At 43.1% G+C, this 25,234-nt stretch overlaps 1 protein-coding gene across 1 annotated transcript; it reads right to left on the bottom strand.

Annotated features, from left to right (window-relative positions):
* Nucleotides 1–1,340: 1,340 nt before the first annotated feature.
* On the bottom strand, nucleotides 1,341–18,531 carry cbx6b (chromobox homolog 6b). Its single transcript, XM_037087558.1, has 5 exons — nucleotides 17,301–18,531; nucleotides 10,599–10,881; nucleotides 9,964–10,205; nucleotides 7,615–7,794; nucleotides 1,341–6,690 (listed from the first exon to the last, which is right to left on the bottom strand). The coding sequence occupies exons 1-5, from the start codon at nucleotides 18,012–18,014 to the stop codon at nucleotides 6,460–6,462; spliced, it is 1,650 nt and encodes a 549-aa protein (XP_036943453.1). The 5' UTR covers nucleotides 18,015–18,531; the 3' UTR covers nucleotides 1,341–6,459.
* Between the last annotated feature and the right edge of the window lie 6,703 nt (nucleotides 18,532–25,234).

Below are 25,234 nucleotides of genomic sequence, written 5' to 3'. Positions count from 1 at the left end.
CTGTGACATAATCAACTGTAGACTAATGGACCATCATCTTTTCATATGAATTAGTGTCAACTGTGCCTGAGAGTATTTGGTTTCAGGCAAAGTCTCCGCTTGTTGGTCCATCCATTTCATGGATTATATGGGATTACAATTCCAATCCATTCCTAGATGGAACATTATGGATTAGATTGGTAATCCAACAGGGAATATCATCTTCTGGATCTGGATGCTATGTAGTGAGGCCTGGGTGGAGCTGGAGGGTCACAGGTTAAGTCCCTGCTGCAGCCAGTACATCTCTCCCCGTCAGATTGTCCTGCGCCGTCTTCACACACTGCTGCAGGCTTCTACTGTGTTGTATAAATTATCATGCCTCGAGGGGAAAAATTGCAAAGAAAACCAGTTCCCAAGTATGATGCTTTTGTTCAAGGTGCTAAAACAGAAAAAAAAAGAGAAAAAAATAAACTGAGAAGAGGCCAATTGAGTTGATGTGTGAGAATCACACATTGAATTTGTGTCTCCTCTCTTCCGTTCGCTGCCGCTGAGAAATGTTGAGAGCGCCAGGAAAGAAATTAATACCCGACAGCCTGTCTGAAGCAGTTAGAAAGTAGCTGTGGCAGGCAAGTTTTGTTAAAGCTGCAGTACCACAGCAGGTGTGAGACATGGAGCCAAAAATACGCTTACAGTCCTGTTGCATATTGCACAACATGGCTCAGATTCTTATGTCTGTTAACCAGAGAGATGCTGCACAGCCACACTCAGTGCATCAGTGTATTGGAACAGCATGTTTTTAACCTCCTAAGTCTTGATCCATCACAACAATTCCTTCATACCGAATCTGATAGTTGGTCAAGGCCGATAATCAATCAGCCTATAGTACACAATATTTACATACATTTGAATATATGCATAATTCACTTTTACTTGTATTTTTGATATTTAAGTACATTTGTTGCCAGAAAATTACTTTTGATTCTTATGTACATTTAAATATCAGATATTTTTTCCTGAGTTCTATTTGCATCAGGCGCTTTGACAATACCAAAGTAATATCTTAACACAATGTCTTTACTTTTACTCAAATATGACATTCGGGTACTGTATACAACTGAACGATGATAAAGCTACCTGGGCAGTACAGTGTTCTGGGTGCATCCTGTATAAATCAGCCTTATATAAATGAGAAATGTCCCACAAACTGGCAACTACCAAGATTCCTGATGCTGGCGAAACACAGATACCATGTGATACCAGCGCTGTTATACTATAAGCTGTCCGAATTCTTACACAGAGATTAGCAACACAAGAATTTTGGACTCGAAAGACACTGGGAAAATATTAATTCACAATCATGGTAAGGTTTTAAGGGAAGGGAGACACTTTTATTCTGCACCATCACAAGCTCTGCAGATGTATTATTTTCTAAAAATCATTTGTTGACATTAAATGTTATCAATATGACCTTTAAGATTCCACAACATCCAAATATATATCATTATATCACTACATCATTAAACTTGATAATTCACCCATTTAAAACATGTTGTAGCTTTAGTTAAACATGTAACATCGGTGTTGCAGAGGTTAATATTGTGTTCTGAGCAGTTCTCACACACCGCAGGCTGCACACTGCACACTAACCAGGTTAACAGGACTTGACTCGGTTTGGAGCCGAGTTGTGTGACATCAGCCAGCTGACTCGGACTGTCTGGCACGACCAGCAGAGCTGTTGATGGACTTAAGTCATAAATCCATTACTAAGAGAGAGGATAGCGTGAACAAACGGTGCTCACGCAGTCTTATCCACTGGAAGGATTGAACAGATTGACTCATGCTAATTAGGGATTACAGATACAGGTTGCTCTGTTTCGTGTCATTCAGTCGCTGTACCGGTTAGTAGGCTCACCACAGGCCCACAAAAGACAAAAAATTATGTTGCATGACTTGTGTCTTCGGGCAAGGATAAATATTTGTTTTTAAATCTCCTGTCATAGCTATTTGTTATCACAAATTTTATAAGCGTGTTCCCTTCAATTTTTTCCCCAACATATCTGTAAAAGTGACAGTTTTTTGTGACAGCAACCTTGAAAAGTCAGAGCCTCGTGCTGTGCACGCATCTCCTCTCCGTCAGTAGACATGCTGGGGGTGTCTTTGGCTGAAGGGATGGTGGAGAAATGGAACAGGGGGCTTGCAGGGATTGAGTAAAGAGCAGATGACAGTTGACAATGGAGGAGGAGGATGAGGGGTCTGATGTAGAAATGCCACTGGGAGGCGGACGGAAGAAGATGAGAGGAGGGGGAGAATGGAGGACGACAGAGAGGTGGGGAGAGTGAAGGCAGAGTGAGAGTTGGAAAAAGTCACAAGTTTCACATGTATACAAACCAGAGACAGATACATGACGCAGTAATGGCATACAGCGATGCACAATTGGAAGAACACCTGTAGTCTGTATCAGACTGCTCGTGAATTGTCTTTGCGGGCCTAAATATTGATACAGATATGGGGTGCTGAATGTGCAGCCCTCAACACGTTATGCCTCTCAAACACACGCTACAGAGATAGAACCAGTATTTTTCATCACTACATGAGTAGCAGATACACAACAGCTGCCTCACGGGATCTGCCAAAGCCTCATCTTACTCTTAACTCATATCTACACCTGCTGCATCTGAAGCAGAACACTCCAGGCTCTTCTCCTTGAACTCTCTCCTTTAATTTGCTTCGAGGAGGATTGTTTTGGAGGAGCAGGAGAACAAAGACACATACTTTATTTTCTCTTGTTGAAAATAATACATATTTTTTTGTGGAGTCTGTAGAGCACGCTCGCTGTAGGAAGGATTGCTTTCACAGCAGGTTTTGCTGCCACCGCACTTAAATTACAAGTGTGTGTTCGTGCATGCCCTTGAATAAAAGAACAGCAGAAGTTCTGGGATGCACCGCACTTCTTTTTGTTGGGATGCAAAGATCAGTGTTAGATCCTGAGAAAGGAATCACATTCTTTACATCTGAAAATTAGGACTTTAATAAAGATTTGAGGTTTGCACACGGCACATATGCAGAACAATACGACACCATACAAGACACAGACGTACAGCATTTATACAAACAACGGCGTGAAAACAGACAAGATACCGATGCATACAAAACAAAAAAAACACAAGTCATGTAAGAAAAGACAAACATTGCCAATAGAGTTAAAAAGCGTTCAGTTTCAATAGCTATAAAGAGAATAATGCCACGACACTATCAAAAAGCCCCGAAAAGTTGCTGAACAGACACCAGGCATAATATTATTAACAACACTGCAGACTGAGAGGCATCATCAAAGACACTATTAGTCACAGCGAGATCATGCTGACCTGATTTAGCATCAGTTTGAACGGCACCGCACACAGGAGCTGTGCCTGTGTTCTCGAGTGTTTTATCGAACCTCTTAAATCTGAAATCTAAAAAAGATTCCCCCGGGGGGGGTTCACAGAAAAGCTGATGCTTAATTAGCCCAAAACGTCTCGCGGTGTGAATTCTCCGTCAGGATGAATTTGACTTGACCGTTTGTTTTTACATGGGCGCAAACACCCCGACAGGCACTTTCCACTAAGGATTGTTTTTATGCTATAGGGAGAGCCGGTGTTTGTAGGAGTTTTGAAATGAACAATTTGTGTCTCACGTCACGTCTCGTACAACGGTCGAGAGTAATCCTCAAAATGGCCAGGTATGTTGCAAACATACGGCGCGACTCATGCATGGAATGTAGGAAGGCTGGAGAAGTCGGAGGTTTCATGTTGTTGATGCATTAAACTATGCTGTTGACTGGCTGTGTGTTTAAAATTGCAAAGAGGAAACATTCATGTTTAAATTGCTGAGTGAATTTTGCAGATTTAAATCTAATAAAAACATTAAATGTTATGTATGCTTGAAGTTTGCATTTAAAGGAGACATATTATGCTATTATTTTTAAGGGTCATAGTTTAATTTTGGGTGACTAGTGGAATAGGTTTACATGCTTTAATGCTAAAAAAAAAAAAAAAAAACAGCACTGCCCCATCTTTTTAAGCCCTCCCTCCTGAATACCTAGTCTCTTCTGATTGGTCAGCTCACACACACCCAAGCCAGCACAAGTAACAACAACAGAATAGCTGTGCTTACGTGCCAAACTAGCTGCTGGGCATAAATCATGCAAATGTGTGACATTGTGACATGGTGTGATGTCAGAAAGTCACAGAGTTAGAGGCAGTACTACTGACGAGGTGTTTCAGGAGCAGCATTTTCTGTGGGAGAGAAGAGCTTCTGTTGGTGCGGACTTTGAGCCTTTTAACTTTCAAGATGTTTTAGATCTATAAAAAACAGAAGGGAATGAAAAAAATGAAAAAGCATAATAGGTCTCCTTTAAGATCATGAATTCAAATATGTCCTTGATGAGAGCCCATACTTTGATGTTGATTTTCTAAATCTTCACGGACTGACAAAAATGGGGCAAAAGCTTGTAAAAGAAAGATGTAAACACACCCAGAAGAAAAGCAACATTCTACTTATGATGGTGACTTCCTTAGGGAATAAGACTCCTTGTTTTAGACGGGTTCATAAACTTATTTAAGAAACGAAAGAGACCCTCTGGCCTTTAGAGTCACGAGGACAGCCACCGATGCAGGAGGCACCTCTGTTGTGAGACTTGTGAGCAACACAGTGCAGTGGCAAGACATTACAGGTATATGAACAAATCATGCAGAGGTGAAAACAATGTAGCATCGCTCCCTAACAGCACCGGATCCATCTCTTTCCTTTGTCTTTCATCATCTCCTCCTTGTTGCCATCACCTAGTACTTAATATTCCCACCACTTTCTCCGACATTTTTCATCACCTCGCGTCGACTCCCAGCTCCAAAGCTGTCACAGCCTCTTAATTAACTTCACCCACGACCCCGATGAAATCGTGGCGGGATTGGCTTGAGAAAACTTCTGGCAGCTATAGCGGAGGTCAACAGCTCTCGGCTGTCTCGACACTATAAATGTAAAGTGGTGATTTCTGCACAGTTTTAGCTGTTAAAAGACAGCATCTCCATTGATGAGACTGTTTTAAAGGTCAAACATTTGGGGAAAAGGATTCTTTGATTTTTTGCTGAAAGTTATCAGTCACATTGGTGTATGCTTAAGTCCTGCACAGCCAGAACTCTCTCCACAGCAATTAGTCAGCAGGGGAGAAATGTCTGACTGCAACCATTATTATTCTGGTATAGGGGAAATACACTCTGGCTTGTTTGTATTAATCACAATCATCTCAGGGGGGTTGCAAATCCCAGGGTGTAGCAACAGTGCCCCTGAAAAAAATAGGTGTACCCTGCTCTAACGTGGCTCAATCTCCATGACGAAAGGGTACGCGCTGATAACTTGTTTAAGTTTATAACGTTAGTGACCAACTTGCTAAAGAAAAAGGTAAGATACTAACTTGTTTAGGTTTGCACCGTTAGCGATGAACTTCCCATTTCAGCATGTTGGTCTCTAGCTTGCAGGTATTCAAATAGCTGAAGGCTGGAGAATGCTCATTTAAATAGTTGGCCAATGGCAGACATATACCAGCGGCCTTCATTAGGTGAGCCAGAATGCCACATGCTAAGTGTGAAGCTACCACCACCAGCCAGCTTTATTTATTTTAGTTTTTTGCCTGTGATTTAAACAAAAGAACATATGCGTTAACTGGTGACCTTAGAGGGGCTGGCAGGCAAAATGTGCTACTTTGGACAGAGCCAAGCTAGCTGTTACCCCCTGTCTATAATCATTATGCTATGATAAGTTAGCCAGCAGCTCAACTCTCAGCAATAAAGCAAATCAGCAGACTCCCCAAAATGTTTAATAATTTCCTTGAGGGTTAAATAATGTCATTTTTCTTATTTGCTAGCTAATCATAAGTACGTGTTGGTCTGCTAGCTCATTGCTGTGTCGTCGCTAGCATTTTTCCACACTTATTAATAGCTAGCTGAAGAATAAATTATGTTCTGGATAAAGTTGAAGTAGTTGCTTTATTTTTACTCATAAGATTGCTAGCTGGTTTGCTAACAAAAAGTAGGATCTAGGACAATTACCGACATAGTGTCGCCTGAATCTGGAAACAAATCTGTGTTGATAGATTATATAATAGAATATATGTAACGTACAGAATGTCATCTATACAGCTGTATTTATGAGTGATCTAATATTGTGTTGCACATTTCGCCTGGGACCCTCCATAATGGGATCGGCTGTGGTTGCTAGAAGTTTGGTGAAGTAACAGCAAAGCCCTCTACTCAGGCCATATAAATATGTGTCATTAACTTTCCACTTTTCACACACTCACCAGTCCATGCCACATTGAATTGTTTAGAAAATCGTCACGTAGCAGTGCTAATATTAGGCAAACTGATACCTTCCCGAAATCGCTACAACTTTACCCCCCCCCCCCCTTCTTTCACTTCCCCTTTCCTCAAAGCCTCCTCCCATCAGTCATTGAGAGCTCCTGTTGTGTTTACTACAAGGCTCCCCTGGGTCCTTGGTCGCTCCGCCGTGAACCTCAACTCCATTCTCGGTCCAGGGGGCCACACTGCCCTGGGTCACTCTGCTGCAGCGGGCCAAGCTTGCCACTTGGCTAGAAGATAGGACCCGATCCCAAAGACCAACCTGGGACAACTCTCCAACCAGAGCCTGGGATGAGTCAAAACCTCCACCGAGGGAGTCCTGGAGAGAGAGAAGAGCAAAGGTAGATGGTTTATAGAGATAAAGCCTGAAAGGAGCTCAAGTGATTGAAGACAAAAACGCAGATAGGCTCAGCTCGGCTGCCTTGGGCCAAACTGTGGATTTTGGAGATGAAGGAGATGTAGGACTATGGAATAAAGGCGCCATATTTGAGGGGATCTTTTGGCTCTGACTGAAGCCTGGGGTTGCCCAGGCTCTAGCTCTTGTTACATATGACCATCATGCACACACCAGAGCTACAACCATTAGTTGCAAAATCAATTCATCGTTTCAGTCATTTTTCAGGCAAAACTGTCAAACATTTGCTGGAGGAAGAAGCTTTTACTGTTGACAGTAAATAAAGACTCTTGGTTTTTGACTGTTTGTTGGATCAAGAATCAATCCGAAGCCATAACTTTGGGAAATTGTGATGTGCATTTTTTCCCTTTTTTCTAATCTTTGCGCAGATACTGTTGTTACAGTAGGACTTTATATTTACTTCCTTTAAACTTAACCAGGACATGGACCAGTCTTTGGTCCCTATGAGGCCTATTGGCCCCGGTATGGTCAGTGTTCATGCCACTGTCCCCAATAGGTAAACCCCCCCCCCACACACACACACACACACTCAACACTTTAGCTAGCTGTACACTTCAAACTAATTCAAATTCCTAGATTAACTGCCCCCATTTGCATCAAGGCTCTCGAAGTATTTCTCTCTTTTATTTACTACTCCTTTATTTACAACTCCAGGAGAAGTCAGTGAGTGAAAAGACCCACAGCTGCAGAGGGTAAACTACTATTAGCTTGAAGCGCTGTAGTCAGCAGTTGTCTGACGGGAATTCCAAATTAGATTTCTCCTGTAGTGCCCCGCCAGGCTGACTTGACTCTAATCAGTTCAAACTTGACTCTCATTCGTGCACTCACCTGCTCTTGCCCCAGTATGAGCACTCCTCCAGGTCTAATGTGGTGTCCGGCGGCCAGCGAGTGACCCTCACCCCTCAGTTTTCCCCCCTGGTAGGCCTGCCAAGCTCCTCCCTTCTGGCTCCAGCTCACACAGATGTGCTGCCAGCTGCCTCTGGAGAGGTTCAGAGGCAACTGCGCCACCTGGGAATAGGCGAGGAAAAGGGCAGTTCAGATGAAGTTTGTATTCTGATGTTCTTCAGACACATTTGAAGGTGACACCTCATTTCTCTCTCAAGGCTTCAGGGTACAAAGGCTGCCTATTATACAGCATTTCCTCTGTCCCAAAGACATTCTGCTGCCTCCAAGGACACAGAACTTTTCCTCCAGGCATCTATTACCATAATGACTTCATTGAATTATTCCTACAGCCACTGCACCGCACTACACAAGCCTGTAATGCTGTCAAGGTGGCGTATTAGTTTGTCATTTAAATACATGAATGAGGCTGTTTAGCCTGTCCTCTAAATTGGCTCTTCGGTTTGATGTGTTCTGCTTATTTGTATGCTAATACAGCACGCTATTTCTTCTGTAAGAGACATTAGAAATTCTACTCAAGACGCTAATGCTTTTTATAAATAGAACATTGGGTAGAAGGGGGCGAGTTGTGTAGAAGTGCAGGAGGGAAACTCTTCCAAGTTGAAACTATGGTAACTTATGTAAGATATGTACACTGTAAGTCTCCCATACACTCCATCCCAGTAGTGCTGCAGACTCAGATCCAGTCACTGTGTCGTACATTTTTATCCCATCCCTAATGTTTTTTTTATGAAAAAGGCAATGAAATATTATTACAGGAAACCTTTGAATGATTTTGTGAGCACATAAATTTGCCTTAACAGGTTCTTAATTTGTAGCAGATTTCTCGAGCTGCACCATCACATCTAATTAACAAATTCTGCATGCTTGTCCCAGTGAGCACCAGGTCGGTCTGAACATCTCAGACCTCTCACCAGCTAAAATGCTTCTACAAATTCAACGTGTCACAAAACACACCTTTGTGTTGATGTTTTTTTTTTCATTTGTAGCTTGAATGAGAAGCAGTATGGATTAAAGTGAAGGTAAGTCATATTGCATTGATAGCTCTACTCAAAACATAATTTCAACACATTTAATGTTTCAAATGAAATGTATAGAAATAGAAAGTACAAAGGCTGCGAAAGTGCATGTGCAAGCACCTATTGCGTTACAGGGTTAACTTAAGTAGCTAGTCATCAGTCAGAAGTTTGACAGTTTGATCCCTGACTCTGCAAATCCATGTGTTACTGCTTTAGGAGAACCTTTTGAATCTATCATGTGCAAATATGAGCATATCGCCATTTTGGAGGCTGACTAAGAAACAACAACAACATACAAAGTCGAAACATTGTATGTCTTCAGATAGTTGGTGAAAACATTTCCCCTTTAAAATGAGTTTTGAATGTCTTTTTACAGGCAACGTGGACATTTTTTTTGGATGAGGGTTAGGGGACGTCTTCAGCAGAAAAAAGCTCACTTACAAATTCACATTGTCTTTTAAAATACAGAATATATTTGAACGATTGTAGAATCTAACATTTGTTGTAACACATGCTACAAGTGAATATGTATCTCCTTGTCAGCGATTCTTGCTTTGGTGTCAGACTGTGGCGTCAGCGGCATTGAAGTCTATATGAGATGCGTGGAGAAACACACTAAAACTCTCTGAGGTGTGTTCTTTCATTTTCTGGAGGCATTTCATCATCAGAAGTCATACGACCTAGATATGTTGGGTTTTAATGTGTTTCTCCACGCTTCTCTCATAGACTTCAATACAGCTGACACCACAGTCTGGCAACGAAGCAAGTGATGTAGTGACCCTTCTTTTATAGGCTCCTCAGGTCTGACTTCCTGCCTGGTTCGATTTGCTCTGTGCAGCTTGACGTGGCTTCTGTCCACTTCTGTCAGAAACAGATTATTGGCACATTAGTGGAACCACAAGCATATTCCATGTCTGCAATCAGCTCCAGCGGCACATCATGTTGGCCAATGACTGTTAGCATTCAATAATTATGTTAAATGGAAATATATGTAAATGTGTGTCAGAACTCTAGTTTTATCTGCAAAACATATTTACATCACATAAATGGCATTTAGCATCTTGAATTATCAAAATTAAGATCTGCAGAACATGGACTTCTAAAAATGAACTCTTGATGTTGACATGTTGAGAATGAAATCGATAAATGGTTTGAAATATGACCCATAAATTGTTACATCAACCCTCGTGAGAAAATCGACTGGCCCCGAGCAATGGCCAGTTCAGATATACAGAGGATGCCACTTGATTGATACCTTGTCGTTGACGAGCAGCTCAGCGGGGGTGTGCAGGCCCTGCAGCAGCACCAGCTCGTTAGGCTGCGCAGGAACGGCATAGGACAGAGGCGTGCCGATCCCGCCCTCCGCGGGCCGCAGCCACAGGCAGACGGTGAAGGCCCGCAGCGTCGGGATGGCGTGTTTCACAACGGCATACATGTAGTTTGTCCGAGTTGGGAAGGACAGTCTGTAGCCCTGTGGGAAGGAATGTCCGGAGATACCTGAGTGAGGAGCAGAAGGACAGCGTGAGCATGGAAACAAAGGACAGAAGTACAGAGAGAGCTCACTTCAGTGATCAGGCAAAAGGATCAGATAGATCTGTACTTTCTTCACATCAAAACATCTGAGTATTTGAAGCAGGGCATGGATTTCATAGTCTTTCTGTTCTTTTTCCCTTTTACATAAGTTAGACATAATTTATTCATCACAAAGAAACCCCGTGGATTGGTTTGATCGAGATTCATGGAAAAATGAAACATCTGCGGTGGTTTTCATGGCTGATTATTTCTCGTCATTAGTGAGGTGAGTCATCACAACCCATTATTGCAATTTCATATTTACAAGCACTGAAACACAAAACCTGTTTTATTTCTGTTGTATCTGTTGACACCCACCTTCCTCCAGTCCTGAGAGTCGGTGGTGGAGTTTATTGATGCCTCTGTCGATTTCCTGTCTGTGTTTCTCTGTTTCCAGCCTCAGGGCTTTTCTCTCTTTGTCCAGCAGCTCGACCTTCCTCTCCAGCTCCCCCTCCAAGTCTTCCATCCTCCAGGGCCTGTCAGCACCAGCTCGGGGCCCAGGATCAGCCATCCTCCCTGGGACGCCAGGTGTCCCGCCTTCCTCCGGTACTCCTGAAGTGATGCTGTCCGTCTGGTTGTGAGGAAATGGGCCAATGTCTGACTGTGGAGGAGGGAGACAGTGGGAAAAAAACTGATTCACTTTGTGGATTTAACAGCCTTTAGGAAGTTAAACACAGTTAAAGCAACATAATGTAGGAATTGGCATTTTGTGCGATTTGGTGACCACATGGATTCTAAGGGCAACAGCACTGTCACCACTGTTTTTGTAGCAATACTGTCAGATGTAATGTCACATGAGCTAACTCGGTTAAAGATCACAACAAACAAACTCTCTTTGTTTTCATGACTGAATAAACAAACTGACCTTAAAGGACAACCCAGTTGCATACTGTTGGACTCCGTTTATACGTGGCGGACCCTGACACCTTTATAGCTTCAGTGTTCTGAGAACCTTATTTTCCTCTAAGAACAGCTCCTTTATTCAGTTATGGAAAAGATAAATATTTCTGAGTTTGTCTTAATACTTCACTGATATTGCACACATTACAATTTAAATTTAAATTTAAATATCTTCTCCAAAACGGCACACTGCCCCTTTAATGTGCTATAACTTCCACTCCAGCTACATATTGCTGTAAAAAAGTCATAATCAGAGTTGACATCCACGGCTATATTTGTCTCTTTTCCTACTCAATAGTCCCTTTTAGGTTTTCTGGGCACGCATCAGTGCTTTATGAAATCATGGCTTTTCAATTTTGAATGAGGACAAGTGAGTTATTCAAAAGGCTTTATGTGTGGCATTGGATATTTACATTTGGAAGTGGATATTGGCAGCCAGATCCCTGTTTTCTTCTGTAACCAACATCAGTTTGAATTTCTTCTCCAAAACTACATAGTGCTGCTTTAAGGTGAAATAATTCACTAAATTTTTTATGGAAACGAACATCCCAGTTAAAGCAGTGATGCTCAGCCTTTCCTTGGCTGCATGCAGATGTAAAGGTAAGTTATTAAACCCTATTAATAATTGATTTCACTGAAACATTACATCATGCCTGGTGATGGATCTAGGGCCTGATTTAATGAGGTTTCACTGTCCTTTAATCAATGTAATGTTTTGTTCTTAAAGGAATAGTTCAACATTTCTCCAAGGATTATTTCTTAGCTGGGGGCAGTCACTGTGAGCTTGCTAGTCTTATCTAATACGTTGCACCTATTAGTCCCCGTGTTGAGAGACAATATTAATTGTTAGTTATACATTTTGTATGGATTGCTCAAATGAAATATAATGTGTCAAAAAGAGAGCTTTAGAGGTGTTGGTACATGGATTGTTTGTTGCCTTCAGGCAAATCCAGGCTAGCTGTTTCCTCCTGTTTTCCAGTCTGATAACTTGATGCCAGCTACAGCAACTTATTGGACAGACAGACGCGAAAGTCTTATCGCGCTTCTGATCTACCTATCAGAAGGAAAATAAATAAGCATATTTATCAAAATGTCAAACTATTCCTTTGAAGGTCCAGTGTGTAGGATTTAGAAAGGTTTTTCCCCTGCAGATATGGAATATCATTTTCCGCAGTCATGTTTTCATCAGTGTATAATCACCTGAAACTAATAATTGTTGTTTTTGGTACCTCAGAATCACATTTGTATATCCTACTCCAAGTCCAGCATATTTCCAAAGTAGCCCACAACAGACAAACCAAACAGGGAATCTAGTGCCACTCTTAGTGCCACTGTAAGAATGGGTGAGGGGTATTTCGCTGGTTACAATCTGCAGCCATACACCAGTACCACTGAGGTTAAGGTGCTGGTTCGGAGCCAGTACCTACTCTGGAACCAGTTCTTTGGGGGCGGAGTTATTGTGACCAAGGACCAACTTACACTGATATGACTGCCATTTCTTTTCAAGTAATGCTAGTGGAGCAACTTATCCATGCAAGAACTGTAGATTCTAAATTTTTTCACCAGTGGAATCTACAGCGGTCTACAGGGATGCCAGTATAGGCAAGCAGAGCCAGGAGCAACACTTCCATAAAGAGTTGATGTAGTCCACCATAGCTGTGGTTCACTTTGGTTGAAAAGGGGCATTAGATGCCACTAAATCTTACGCATAACACCCTTAAATGTGTATGTAGCCTAACCCTAACCCTAAGTAGTTTTGGGGACACAGCACAATTTCATACTGTTTTACTTTGTTTATATGTGGCAGACCCTGCCACCTTTCTAGCTTCAAACAGTGTTTGGGGACCTTATTTTCCTCTGAGAACAGCTTCTTTATTCAGTTATGGAAATAAAATGCCTGTTTTATATTGTCTCTTCAAGCTTAAAACACTCAGCTACTGCAGACATATAGCAACATTTCTTACAGGTGCTCCTGTAGCATTCTGGGCTTTAATCGTGGATTTTGCCGTGTTTTCACATTTCTGAGGAATCTCTGTAAAAATATAGTGCGGCATGATAAAAGCAGGATTAGTACTTTAAAGCTGTTCTTTTGAATTCCACAGAGAGGCTGACATTAAAAAAAAGTCTGTATCCAAGTGTCACTCATGAAGTTTTTCGGTATGAACACGTCTCCTTAAAGCCGAGCCATCTCACGTCCGCAGGGATTAGTTTCAATTAAGTATAACTCAATGTATAATTGCGAGCCAGGAAAGGCCCGCCAAGATTAAAAAAAAACTATTTCAGTCAACAACAGATTGCCAGGCCCCGCTGCACATTGGTTCACTGAAATAACCAACATGGGAGGGACTGTGGGTAATACAGACTCGACAAGATTCCTGAAAACCTGCGTGGTCTTGTGTTTCCACCGAGGATATTGTTTGATGGGATGCGGTAAAAAATGCACAGGCACCACGAGGGAATTTGTACGGAGGATGCATACCCACATGCCATACAGTGTGGACTTTGCTTACCTCTATTGTATGAGATGATGCTAGGGGCTGTGCAGCTTCCTATACATGATGTAAAAAGGTAACAATCAGACTTGATAAAACACGACACAAGATGGAGTAACATGTATGTCTTCCAGCAGACTTAACAGTCTCTCACCTCCTTTATCTTGTTCTGGGCTGCATTTTGCAATAAAATCAACAACAAAATTACTAGAATTAGAATCTGGTCTCTTGTAAGTTTCCTCCAGGAAGTTGTTACGTCCCATTATCGTCTCATTTGTTGTAATAGCTGGAAACGATGGGTTTGCACCTTGCTACAGACTGCACGTACGCATCTGCTTAAATCATGAGTATGCTAATGGGGAGCCTTGAAGAAAATACAATCCTGTGGGCCTCGGACTGATAGGAAAATACATTTGACACTTCTGTTATTGTGCCTGGGGTTAGGCCCCAAGGCAGGTATTTTACATGTGCAGACGTCAAACATTTTTAAAGAAAACAACAAATTCAGTTTCCTCCGGTACATAAAAAAGTGTGGTAAAAGGCATCCTTATATTCTCAGCAGCATGCCACAACTGTGTCTCACATGTTCCCCCATTGCATTCTTATTAGCTGCACATTGTCAGTCTGTTTGTTGGTCCATCACTTTGTCCAAACTTGAATATCTCAGTAACCAACAGATGGATTGCCATGAGAGGATGAATGATAAAGACTTTGGTGTTTCCCCTTCTGTGTAGTGCTATTACCAAAAAAAAAAATAAAATAAAATAATGCAACGTTAACTTTTTAGTAGACATTCAAGATGATAATCCTCTGAAGACTTGGTGATCACCTGACATTTCTTCTAGTGCCATGATGAGGCTGACGTTTGTGGGTTGGTCTAGGGGAAGTTAAACAGTTACTGAACTGAATTTTTGTTCCCCATGGGTTGAAGTGCAATATCATTGGTGATGCTTTGAAATTGTATCTACCGCCATCTAGTTCTTTGGTTTATCACCTGCTAAAATGAATGACAATCTCATCTGCCCTGGCTGTAAGTTGTTATGAATTAATCAGCGAATGGTGGCATGCTATCACCCTTAACTAAGATGGAGGACATGGTCAACAATACCTGCTAAACTTCAGCATGTTAGCATTGTCAGGATGACCTTGTTAACACTCCGTAGCAATGCGACGCTTTGCCTCGATGGCCTGAAGCCCGACAGAGCAGCTAGCATGGCCTCGATGTGGGTATTTGTCTTGCTTTAGGGTTTTCTGTGAAGTATTAACACTCACAGAACTAAATGGTTTCTTGATGTGGAGTATAATTTAAGGGACCTTATATCAAATTATCAACAGAACGTGAATAAATTGCAGTTTTGACGTTGGGATCGCTAGCTGCACAGCTAACCGAGCTAACTAACTAACAGCAGCTACAGTTGGCAGCAGTTTCCTCTGGTGCTATGCTGCTCGCTATTGGTTGTTGACAGGTGGCCAAATAATGCCTTTGTAATAAAATATGACTGAAGACTTTGTAGTTAATCAGTGTTTAAGCTGGTTTCACCTTGAGCCACAATCCATCAAAAAAAGCTAACTCTGAAATGTGATTAGAATAAAAACATTATCTTCCTCCTTTTGCCAGGAACCAACTCAAGGACCCCGTGCCACTGAAGCTTCGAAGACATTTCTTCCGCACACTCTTATTCCCAGCACAGCCTGTACTGAAGATGAAGCACAGAGCGGAGGATCACCACACTGCAGCTGGATCAGCACGACATCACGTAGCTCTTACTATCATTGATCCTCTGGTTATGATGGGAATCTACTGACGCTGCAGGAAAATCATGGCTCAAACTGCCATCGGAGAGCGCGGCGCTGCGAGGTTTATGGGAAATTGGCCCATTTGCACCATTTGCATCAGCCTCCCCTGGACATTTTTTTCTCCTCTGACATGTGAAGAAGGGTTTGGAGCTAGAGGGGTTTTTTTGGTTTCCAGAAGCAAACATGGCCATCTAGTGAGTGGCATCAGCCGCTGTTTGAGTGTTTTCATGAAAGCTGTGGAGGTTAGAACCACACTTACTTGACCTGACTAGTACTCCCTGATGAGCGCTCTTCTTGTACATTCACCCGCACAGAGGATCTGATGTAAACACCACACTGCTGTGAAATGGGCCAAGTACCTGCTCTACACAGAAACGTGACTTGGATGGTAAAAGAAAAGAGAGTGGGGAGGTTGAGAACAAAGTGATTGGCTCTGGTATTATGTCACCCTGAAACCTGTGAAATCCAACTCGGATCTCATTCTTTCGGAGGGAACGTCCGCCGACGTGGTTCCTGAAAAGAGCCGGGTTTTTGTGATCTGACAGCGGCGATGTGGAGAAGAGACAAAGAGAGAGAGAGAGAGAGTGCATAATCCCCAAAGAAAATGACCCACACTGACATGTCCTACATAGACTAAAGCAGAGTGAGGAGCGCCATACTGCAGAGGAGCACATACACTCTGCTTCCAACAAATATAGGCGACTCATAAATTATGGATGGTATTGCTACAGCCAAAAATGAGGTTGTACATCATCGGAGTCTGGTCAGAAAAGGGCATGTTTCATGTTACTCTGCTCTATTGTCCCCCTCCTCCTCTTCTTCCTCCTCCTCCTCCTCTGTTATCCTCATCTCCTCTCTCCTCCCCCCTCACTGTTTCTCTCCGTTTCCCCTGCCTCACTTTCCATCGCTCTCTTTTGCTTTTTTTTCCACCCTAATTTCTCAATCTGTTTCCCTGGCACGATAAATTAGCCGCCTCAGCCAGGGACGAACAGATGACGGCTTCTGATTATGCAAAATCTCTAAATGTTGATTTTTATCATCTGTTAGCTGTGGGTATCATTTCCAGATCGAGTCGTGTGATCCCTGTAATTGATCAGGTTGCAAGAATGCAGACAAAAACAACCTTGTTTGGAGGCTTTGGGAGCAAATGAGCGAGAAGCTTGAGCTGATGTTGTTGCTGTTGACAAAAAAAACGGGCATCTGGCTAACAACACTGGATACCGCACATAAAGCCCTTCTTTTTGGATAACTCACTTGTTCTCATTCAAAATTGAACAGCCTTGCTTTCATAAAGCGCTCATGCGTGCCCAGAAAACCTAAAAGGGGCTATCGAGTAAGAGGAGAGACATAAATAGCCATTAATGTCAACTCTGAACATGACTTTTCACTGCAGAGTGCAGCTAGAGTTGAAGTTATAGCACATTAAAGGGGCAGTGTGTAGTTGTGTAGAAGAATTTTACTATTTACAACATAAATGAGGTAATAATGCAAACTCAGAAATATTCACTTTCCCATAACTGAATAAACAAGCTGTTCTCAGAGGAAAATAAAGTCCCAGGAACGCTGTTCGAAGCTAGGAAGGTGGCAGGGTCCGCCACTTATCAAGTAAAACAGTGTGAAACTCCTATTAGGTCAGTATGTTTATTGTGTTTGTTTAAGCACAGGATCAGTCAGTGAAGATCTCGCTCTTCTGCTTAAAACTACACAATGCACCTTTAATATGAAAAGCTTCCTATCAGAACATGAACATCCCTCAACAGGGAGATTCTTCTTTCTTCCTTCATGATCCCATCAGATTCATTCTCACGTCCGCCTTTTTTTCTCTACATACCTCCAGTTTCTCGATGCGGTCTTTGAGCTGGGTGATCGCCTGCTCCAGCTCGTCCACAGCCCTCACGGTGAGCAGGTGGGCACTGTCGGCGGTCGACGCCGGGCTGTCCCGTACCATGATCCGCTCCAGGTGCGTGTCCTCTCCCGCGCTCTTGCCCCCCAGCAGCCCCGCGGCGCCCCCGCGTCTGTCCGCGCCGCTGCTCCTGCCGTCCAGCCCCTTCTCGCACTCGGTTAGTTTCCCCGTCAGCTCCCTGATGGTCCGCTGGTCCGTTAAGATCTGGTCCTTCTGCTGCAGGACCGTCTGCCGGAGCTCCTCCGCGGTGGTGCGGAGGTAGCCCCAGTCCTCCCCGGCGTACAGCGACGGGTCCTCCGCTTGTTGCTGAAAGTTTTTCGGGTTGCACTCCCCGGCGGGGATCGGCGTGCAGATGAGTCGGCTGACGGATGGGTCGTGCCCGGTGAGTCCAGTGACCCCGTCCAGCCCGCCGAGCCCGATGTTGAAGGTTGGCGCTTCTGAATCGGGCGTTTCAGAACCATGGAGAGCGCCCAGAGAGCTGGCCCGGGCCACGGAGCCCCCCGCGGCGGGGGTCTGCGCCGCCGCGTCCGGGTAAAGCGAGTGGTTGTCGGTCGCCGGCTGCTGTTGCGCCGCGGCAGCCCTGGAGGATCCGGTGTGGACGGCCGCGATGATGCAGATAACCGCTCCGATGAAGGCCACCATCCCGGCGGCCAAGATGATAACGATGAACTTCAGGGTGGCGGCGGGGGCGAGCGATTATTAGAAAAACCCAACAGCTTAATAAACGCTCAGGCGAGAAAAGTCCAAACTGAAAGCCGCAAAACAACTAAAGTGTCAAATTGTCTTCAGGCGTGGAAAAGGAGGAGAAGAACAAAACAAACAAAGACCTCCACCTCCCTCAGTCTGACTCTTCCCCACAAGAAGAGGCGATTATGGAAGGAGAGTTCCGCACCATAATTGAGTGATCATGGAGTCAGAGCACCAGGAGCAGCCAGCCTCTCTGTTCCACCTCCTCCCCCGTGTTCAGCGCGCATGTCCTCCCCATCAGCCTGTTAACACTGGAGCAGCAGAGTGAGGAGGAGAGAGAGCTGCTCCCCTCTCATGCAGTCTGATAAAGCACTTTTTTGTACATTTTGTCTCTCCTCCTGTCGCCCACAGTTCACTTGTTTTTTTTTCCTGCAGTGTTTAAACAGTCTGTGTGCTTGTGGAAGGTTGTTTTTTTTTTTTTTTTTTTTTTTTTAAATACTGCGTAAAACATCAGATTCACAGTCAGGAGGATGGTGCAACATGTGCTGAAAGGCAGGTAGCCTCACAGACAAAAAAAACCAGGGGTCTTTCGTTGAAGATCTTTTGCTGCGTGCATAACAATCCGTAAATGAGTTTCTCCCTCCCTGAGGCGTGATCATTTTCTTGCTGGGCGCCTGCTGTAATGTGTTGTGCGAGCGGCCATAAGTCAGCCTCAAGGCTCCCTATGGAACGGCTCTACGGTGGTGGAGATGACAGAATGATGGCTCTGGTGGGGGTTTGCAGAGCATGAGACAGACCTGGTGCTATTAAGCGGGTTTCATTAAACCAGGCTTCCCGGTAATGATGCATGTTAAAGGAGGGCTATGCAGTTGTTGTTGTTGTTTTTTTATACCTAAACCAACAAACTCGCTTCCTGTTCAGGACTGAACAAACAAGCTGAGGTTAAAGGACAACACAGTTTTCCTACTGATTTACTTGGTTTATATGTGGCGGACCCTGCCACCTTTTTAGCTTCAAATGGTGTCTCGTGGACCTTATTTTACTCCGAGAACAGCCTGTTTGTTCAGTTCAGTTATGGTTGATAAAAATTCCGAGTCTGTATTCCTTCTCAAATTTACATAGTGCCACTTCAACATCTGCCTTTGAACCAAAAACATTTTATTGGTCTGAAACAATCGTCTTTGAACAGAGGAGGTGGCCTACGACATTGCTCATCACCCACCCACAGTGCAGTGCTGAGCTCCCACCCCAGACAGATTCACAGCTGGGCTCACGTAGCCCTAGCAACACACATGAAGGCCGGTTTGACCAACGACCCACAAGTAACCCTACATCTCTGAAACTCAGATCTGACACGTGTCCTTAAGGACTCTGTAAGGACACTCCCACACAGAGTTTAAAAGCCTACGACTTCCCCTCCAGTTAGTTAGAACTTAAGAAGCCTCTTAAGGAGTTGGAATGTCTTCGAGAAACTGAAACACATCCAGTTGCCTATGATACAGCACCTTGAGTTACCATGACCTGGATGACTGAGAACCTTCATCAACAATTATTTAGTTTTATTTAGGCATTTAAAAACATTTAATAAAGATTTTTCTCTTCCGAAAAAAAAAAAAAAAAGTTTGCATGAGAGGGATCAAAACAACCCGGAGACAAAGACAGGTGTGAGAAACTCTCCGCTGCTGTGTGAATAAAATTAGTGTGTGATGTGCATCCTCACACCAGTATTAAGGGGGGATTTGAGCTAAGGCTTCTCAAAGTGGCGGCGGCTGAGAGCTCTAATATGAGACAGCTGAGGGGGGAAACAGCGCGAGACATCTGACATGTCTGCAGCACGAAACGGCTCTCTGTCTTCAGCGGACCACTGGAATGATAAAGTAGATTGGTAAGCACTTCCCGGAGAGGTGGCTGGGAAAAGTAAATACAGAAACAAAAGAGGGGGGGGAAACGTCTGAGCTGCACACATTTGTATTCAGCCGGTACACTTGAAGTCACCAGTGTAATTTCTCGGCTGTGAAGAGCTTTGCAGCGGCGGCGCGGGTTCTTATCGCTACCTAATGTTTACTGGAGATGCTCGCAGCTTTAAAATGTTTTTTTTTTTTTTTTATTTTAGTACTTTCGGATGATGAAAGTGTAAACACCGCCTCTGTACATGAATGCTTTTGGGGATTCAAGTTTAAGTTCTATTTTCTTTTGGCTGATTGGAGCTAAACTGTTCAACCCAGCAGCACGGTCAAGTGAGAGAGCTGATGATAAAATTGGTGCAGGTGCATTAAAAGGAGGACAGCCTGGGCAAAGCATTCTGGGTACCGCCGTTTGGTTAATGATCGAAATGTGCTGCCGAAAAGCCTCCGTGGCCTTCGAGTCTGAATTCAATTTATCACCAGAGTCACCCTTGACCTTACTGTTGTGTTCTGAGCTTTGGGGATTTCTTTTGTTGGGAATGTTTCATGTTCGTTAAGGTGATTTTTTTCCACAGGATTTAACCAAAGTCTGTGCTGGGGGGATTTGGTGAGAGCTGCTCGGTTACTCGAAAGTCTAAAAATGTTGCTTTTCCAACCAACAAACGTGCTGTTCTTTGTCGGATGATGTTACCTCCTTTACCGAGCTGTGAAACAAACTGCAGCAGTGAAAATAATCCTTTTAGACAAAGCTGAGTGAAAACAAATGTGTGATTATGCCTCATTTGAAGCTTTTTAGGATAATTGTTCTGTTCGTTACTGTCGTTTTTCATTAAAGGGCTGCACGTCACAATGTGCCATTTACACTAACTAAAGGAGCAATATGTAAGAATTTGCCACCTGTCAAATTCATACTCGAAGCATATAAAGGGCAGCATATCACCAGTATACCAGAGTATTCTAACTGTAGCAGCCCATAGCTGGTAAGCTCAATGTATCTAAAGGTTCGGACTGGGGAGCTTTGAACCAGGATGGGCTACGGCTAGCTAGTCAGCATGCTCACTTCCGAAGATGAGCCCTTCCCCATCCCACTCCCACACCCAAGATTACTAAACCACAAGTATAATTTTGAAGTACTTGTACTTCACTTGAAAGTGTTTTCAGGTTTGTTTTTCTGCTGCATTCCTTTTTAATCCTTCGCAGTAGCCCTATTTATTTATCTGATAGCTGTGGGGGAGGGCCTTTTTGTGTGACACTTGCATGTTCTCCCCCCGTGTTTGCGTGGGTGTCATATATATACAGTATATGCAGTGTATGAGGTCAGTGTCCTTGACCAGAGAACCAGATCTGGAGATGGTCCCTGGGTTCTGTATGTTGGCTGTATATTGTATGATTGTATGTGATAAGTAAATATTCCTTTTACTTAACAGATAAAGTGTTTATATACAACACATGTGATCACTTAACAGCGTACGATAAACAGTATACAAAATAGTTAAAGGGACAGTTCACCCCAAAAACCAGAAATAGCTCTCCTGTTTTTGCAGTTCATCATCTGGATTGTTTTGGTGCGAGTTGCTCAGATTTGGAGACATCAGCCGTAGAGACGTCTGCCTTCTCTTGAATATAATGGAGCTAGATTGCATTGTGGAGCTCAAAGCGCCAGAAGAAAAACTCAACAGCACCGTCTCTTACCAGAAGTCATGACCCAGTTACTCAATATAATCCACAGACTGTGTTGTGAGCACTTTCATGTTGGAACTATTTGCTTTTCTCTGAGCTGCACCTGTCAGCCACATCAGCAGGCAGGGGGAAGTGTGCATCCACTCACGGTTGAGAGGCTCGCTGCTTAATCTAACTTCATGACCACGAGTGTCTCGTCTATTAAAAACAGTTCCAGTTTCAAAATAGTCTCCTACATGAAACTGCTCTCGATGAGGTCTGGGGATGATCTTGAGTAACAGGGTCGTGATTTGTGGTATCTCGACGGCTGTAGTCATTGCTTGCTTGCCGCCACTGGACTCTTGGATGCCCTAAGGTGGCTGAAACATGATAAAATGTCCTCTAGGGTGAAAATATACCAAGACATTCTGTGTGCTAATGTCCCACCACAAGCAGCCGGTGATCTTTATAATGTTTTGCCCCTGCCCTAAGAAGTCCTGAGATATTTAATATCTTATGATCAATAATGCTAAACATGTTACACTTAACATACAAATGACGGCTCCTTGTGTATGAAGGGCTGGGAATGCAGCGGGGATGTTTAGATAGGTCTGTGTTATGAAGCTGTTTAAAATTCCAGTCATGTCTCCAGTTGGTTAATGGTGCCATCTAGTGTACAAGGCTTTCTCTCTCTCTCTCTCTCTCTCTCTCTCTCTCTCTCTCTCTCTCTCTCTCTCTCTCTCTCTATTCATCAACAAGCAATTAATGTATTGTTTCAGAGGTTTCACACTTTTGTTACTCCCTGCCTCGCATACATGCATTGAATAGACTGAAATACAATCATTACCATCACCACAGGATCGCACACGCACTCACACTGGGAATAAATCACCGTCCACATGGAGCGTACTCCACTCCTCTGGGAGTTCACGGTGAGTTCACTGACTCGGACGTGTCAGAGCAGAGAAAAACGTACAGTCTGATAGTAATTCCGTCAGGTGTGAGCTGAGTGCAGCTCACAGCGGTGTGCATTTCAGCTGGGCAACAGGGGGTCGGGCTCCGGGCCTGGTGCCAAAATGTGATGGCTGAAGCAAAGAAAATAAATCAATAACCTTTCCTTCACTCATCTCAGGTGTTGATATATAACACGTCAAAGCTTCTTTTGGTATTTCATGCTTCTTTTTTGCCTTGCACAGTCTGTCAAAGTAGGATTTTAACATCTAAGGTGATTAAAGTATCAGGATTAAGGGATTTTTAGCACATATGACCACTTAATTCTGCATTAACCAATCAAAACCACAGAATATTAGTGATATTACAGCATTAAAGGATTGAGGGTTGAGTAAATCCGATTTTATGCTCACTTTATGACATTTTCATATTTAGGCAAGTCAGTTTATAGTCCAAACTCAGACATTTGCCTGAAAGGATTTTACAATCTTACAATTTTACAATCAAACTCGTAAAGAACTTCTTTGCTTGAGTGCAATATTTAGGACTTTTGGTTAAAAACATTTACAACTTCATTAAAATCACCAACAGAATGTGGAGGAAAATAAGTTTTATCATTATGAAATGTACATATAATGTTGCAAAGCATAGTCAGCATGATAACCAGCTAGCCCCAGCACATCCCCGCTGAAGCTCCTAGGCTAGCAGTGTAAATTTCTACTTTCTCCAATGCGACCTAACAGGAAGGCTTGAGGAGTGGTCCACCATTACTCTCCTGCCTGTTCGGTCGCATTCGGGAATCGACACTTTTTGTCTGCCATGACGGCGGCGCGCCGGAGATCCAGCTCCTATGGTGAGTTGTTCAAAAACTTTCTTTTTAGTAAGCTCTGCATACACAAACAATGTTCTCACTGTGTAGAGACCCTGGTGATACTACGAGCAAAGATTCATATTGTGTTGAGCCTTCTTAGTATTCTAAAAATAGAATAATACATTTTGATGCTAGCGTAAGAGTGCCCCATGCACTCCATTGAAAATTAGCTTGCCCGAAAATGAAAGTACAGTAAATCTTAAAAGTGCCTCTTTCCTCGTAATTATGCTTTTACATGAAGGTTTGACTCATATTCAATCGCAAATAAAGCCTAAGGTGCTTTTGGCGAGAGTTTCACTTTAACAGGGGTAAAAAAGGGAAAGAAATCCCTGAGGGAGCAACACAGGATTGATCTCTCTCACAGGATGGAAAGAAATGTAATAAAAGTAATATGGACCAGAGTAGACGGAAGTATCAATTGTAGAATTACGATATGACAGTATTATGTGGATTGTTCAGATATATGAAGAATACGTTCCTACAAAGATGTGAAGCACCTGCAAATAACCTCGTCTTAGATCCAGAAAGAGGACGGACACAGCAGAGAGAGAAAAAAGCTAATTCAAGGACACCGTTCACAAAGAGACAACATTCTTTGTTTTCAACACTGATAGCACACTGGTTTCAGTTGCTTTTCACTTCCATGTGCTTAGAAGACCAAAGCTTTTCACTTTTGCTTTCCTCAGAATTGACGCCCTGTGCAGATTATGTTGAGGGATTTAAGGGATGACAACAAACCTACTTATTAAAACATGAAACAGAATCATTCGGACGGATGCTCGATTTCCCTATGACCCACCTTTGGGTGCAGAACTGATATGAAATGATAAGACTGGTGATATTCTATATGTCATAAAATTCCATGAAAAACCCCAAACCAACAAGGAAGTGCTTCTACGTACACTATTGTTGTATGAGGGTTCTGAGTCATCCAGGTAGTTCAAGGTGCTATATAGCAGGCAGCTGGACTTGTTTCAGTTTCCTAAAGATGTTTCAACTCTCATCCAAGAGGTCTCTTCAGTTCTAACTAACTGGAGGGGAGTTGCAGGCTTTTAACCTCTGTGTGGGAGTGTCCTTAAAGAGTCATCAAGGACGCATGTCAGCTCTGAGTCTCAGTCGTGAGGGCCACTTGTGGGTTGTTGACCCAACTGGCTTTCATGTGTGTTGCTAGGGCTAGGTGAGCCCAGGTGTGAATGGTTGTTAAGCTGTCTGGGGAGGGAACTCAGTATTGCATTGTAGGTGGTTGATAAAAGCCAGCAAACTCCCCTCCAGTTAGCTAGAACAGAAGAGGCCTCTTGGATGAAGGTGAAACGTCTTCAAGAAAGGAGGGGGCCCTTGTCCAGCTGCCTACGATACAGCACAGTATTTGCTTTCGAAGCCTGATACATAGTGGTTAATCCCTCTGAGCCAAAGTCTAGCAACGATTTATTACATCTAATCTATAAGTCACACCTTTGCACCGAGAGACATCTTCCTTGATACAACAGAACCATAAACTTAAATCATCCTGTTGCTTTTAATGCTGTAAGGTGCATCAGAACCTGAAAATGGTCTCCAACATTTATTCCCTGTTCTCCTGTTTGAAAACTGTTTTTAATCCAATATAGCATTAAGAAATATCCTATGAGTTTGTAGTACTTGTGTAGTTATAACAGAGCAGCATGTCCTCTATAAAAAAAAATCTTCAAATCTTAGCGATAGAAAAAAAGCATAGTTAACTGTTAGAAGTTCAGCTAACTGCTCATGAATACATAATAAAGTATGTTTTAATCTTAATAAAGTGACAAATA

Source organism: Acanthopagrus latus, chromosome 23 (genome assembly GCF_904848185.1).
Source record: "Acanthopagrus latus isolate v.2019 chromosome 23, fAcaLat1.1, whole genome shotgun sequence".
NCBI classification, from domain to species: domain Eukaryota; kingdom Metazoa; phylum Chordata; class Actinopteri; order Spariformes; family Sparidae; genus Acanthopagrus; species Acanthopagrus latus.
The sequence above is the reverse complement of the archived record's forward strand: the minus strand, read 5'-3'. Positions and strand labels throughout refer to the sequence as shown.

What these genes read in the sequence shown, in the direction of transcription:
- cbx6b (XM_037087558.1), bottom strand. Translation starts at nt 18,014, where the DNA reads ATGGTGGCCTTCATCGGAGCGGTTATCTGCATCATCGCGGCCGTCCAC. An exon ending in ACTCTCAGGACTGGAGGAAG is followed by an intron (nt 10,206 to 10,598) that starts GTGGGTGTCAAC and finishes CTCCTCACTCAG; the next exon opens with GTATCTCCGGACATTCCTTC. An exon ending in AGCTGCTCGTCAACGACAAG is followed by an intron (nt 7,795 to 9,963) that starts GTATCAATCAAG and finishes GCCTATTCCCAG; the next exon opens with GTGGCGCAGTTGCCTCTGAA.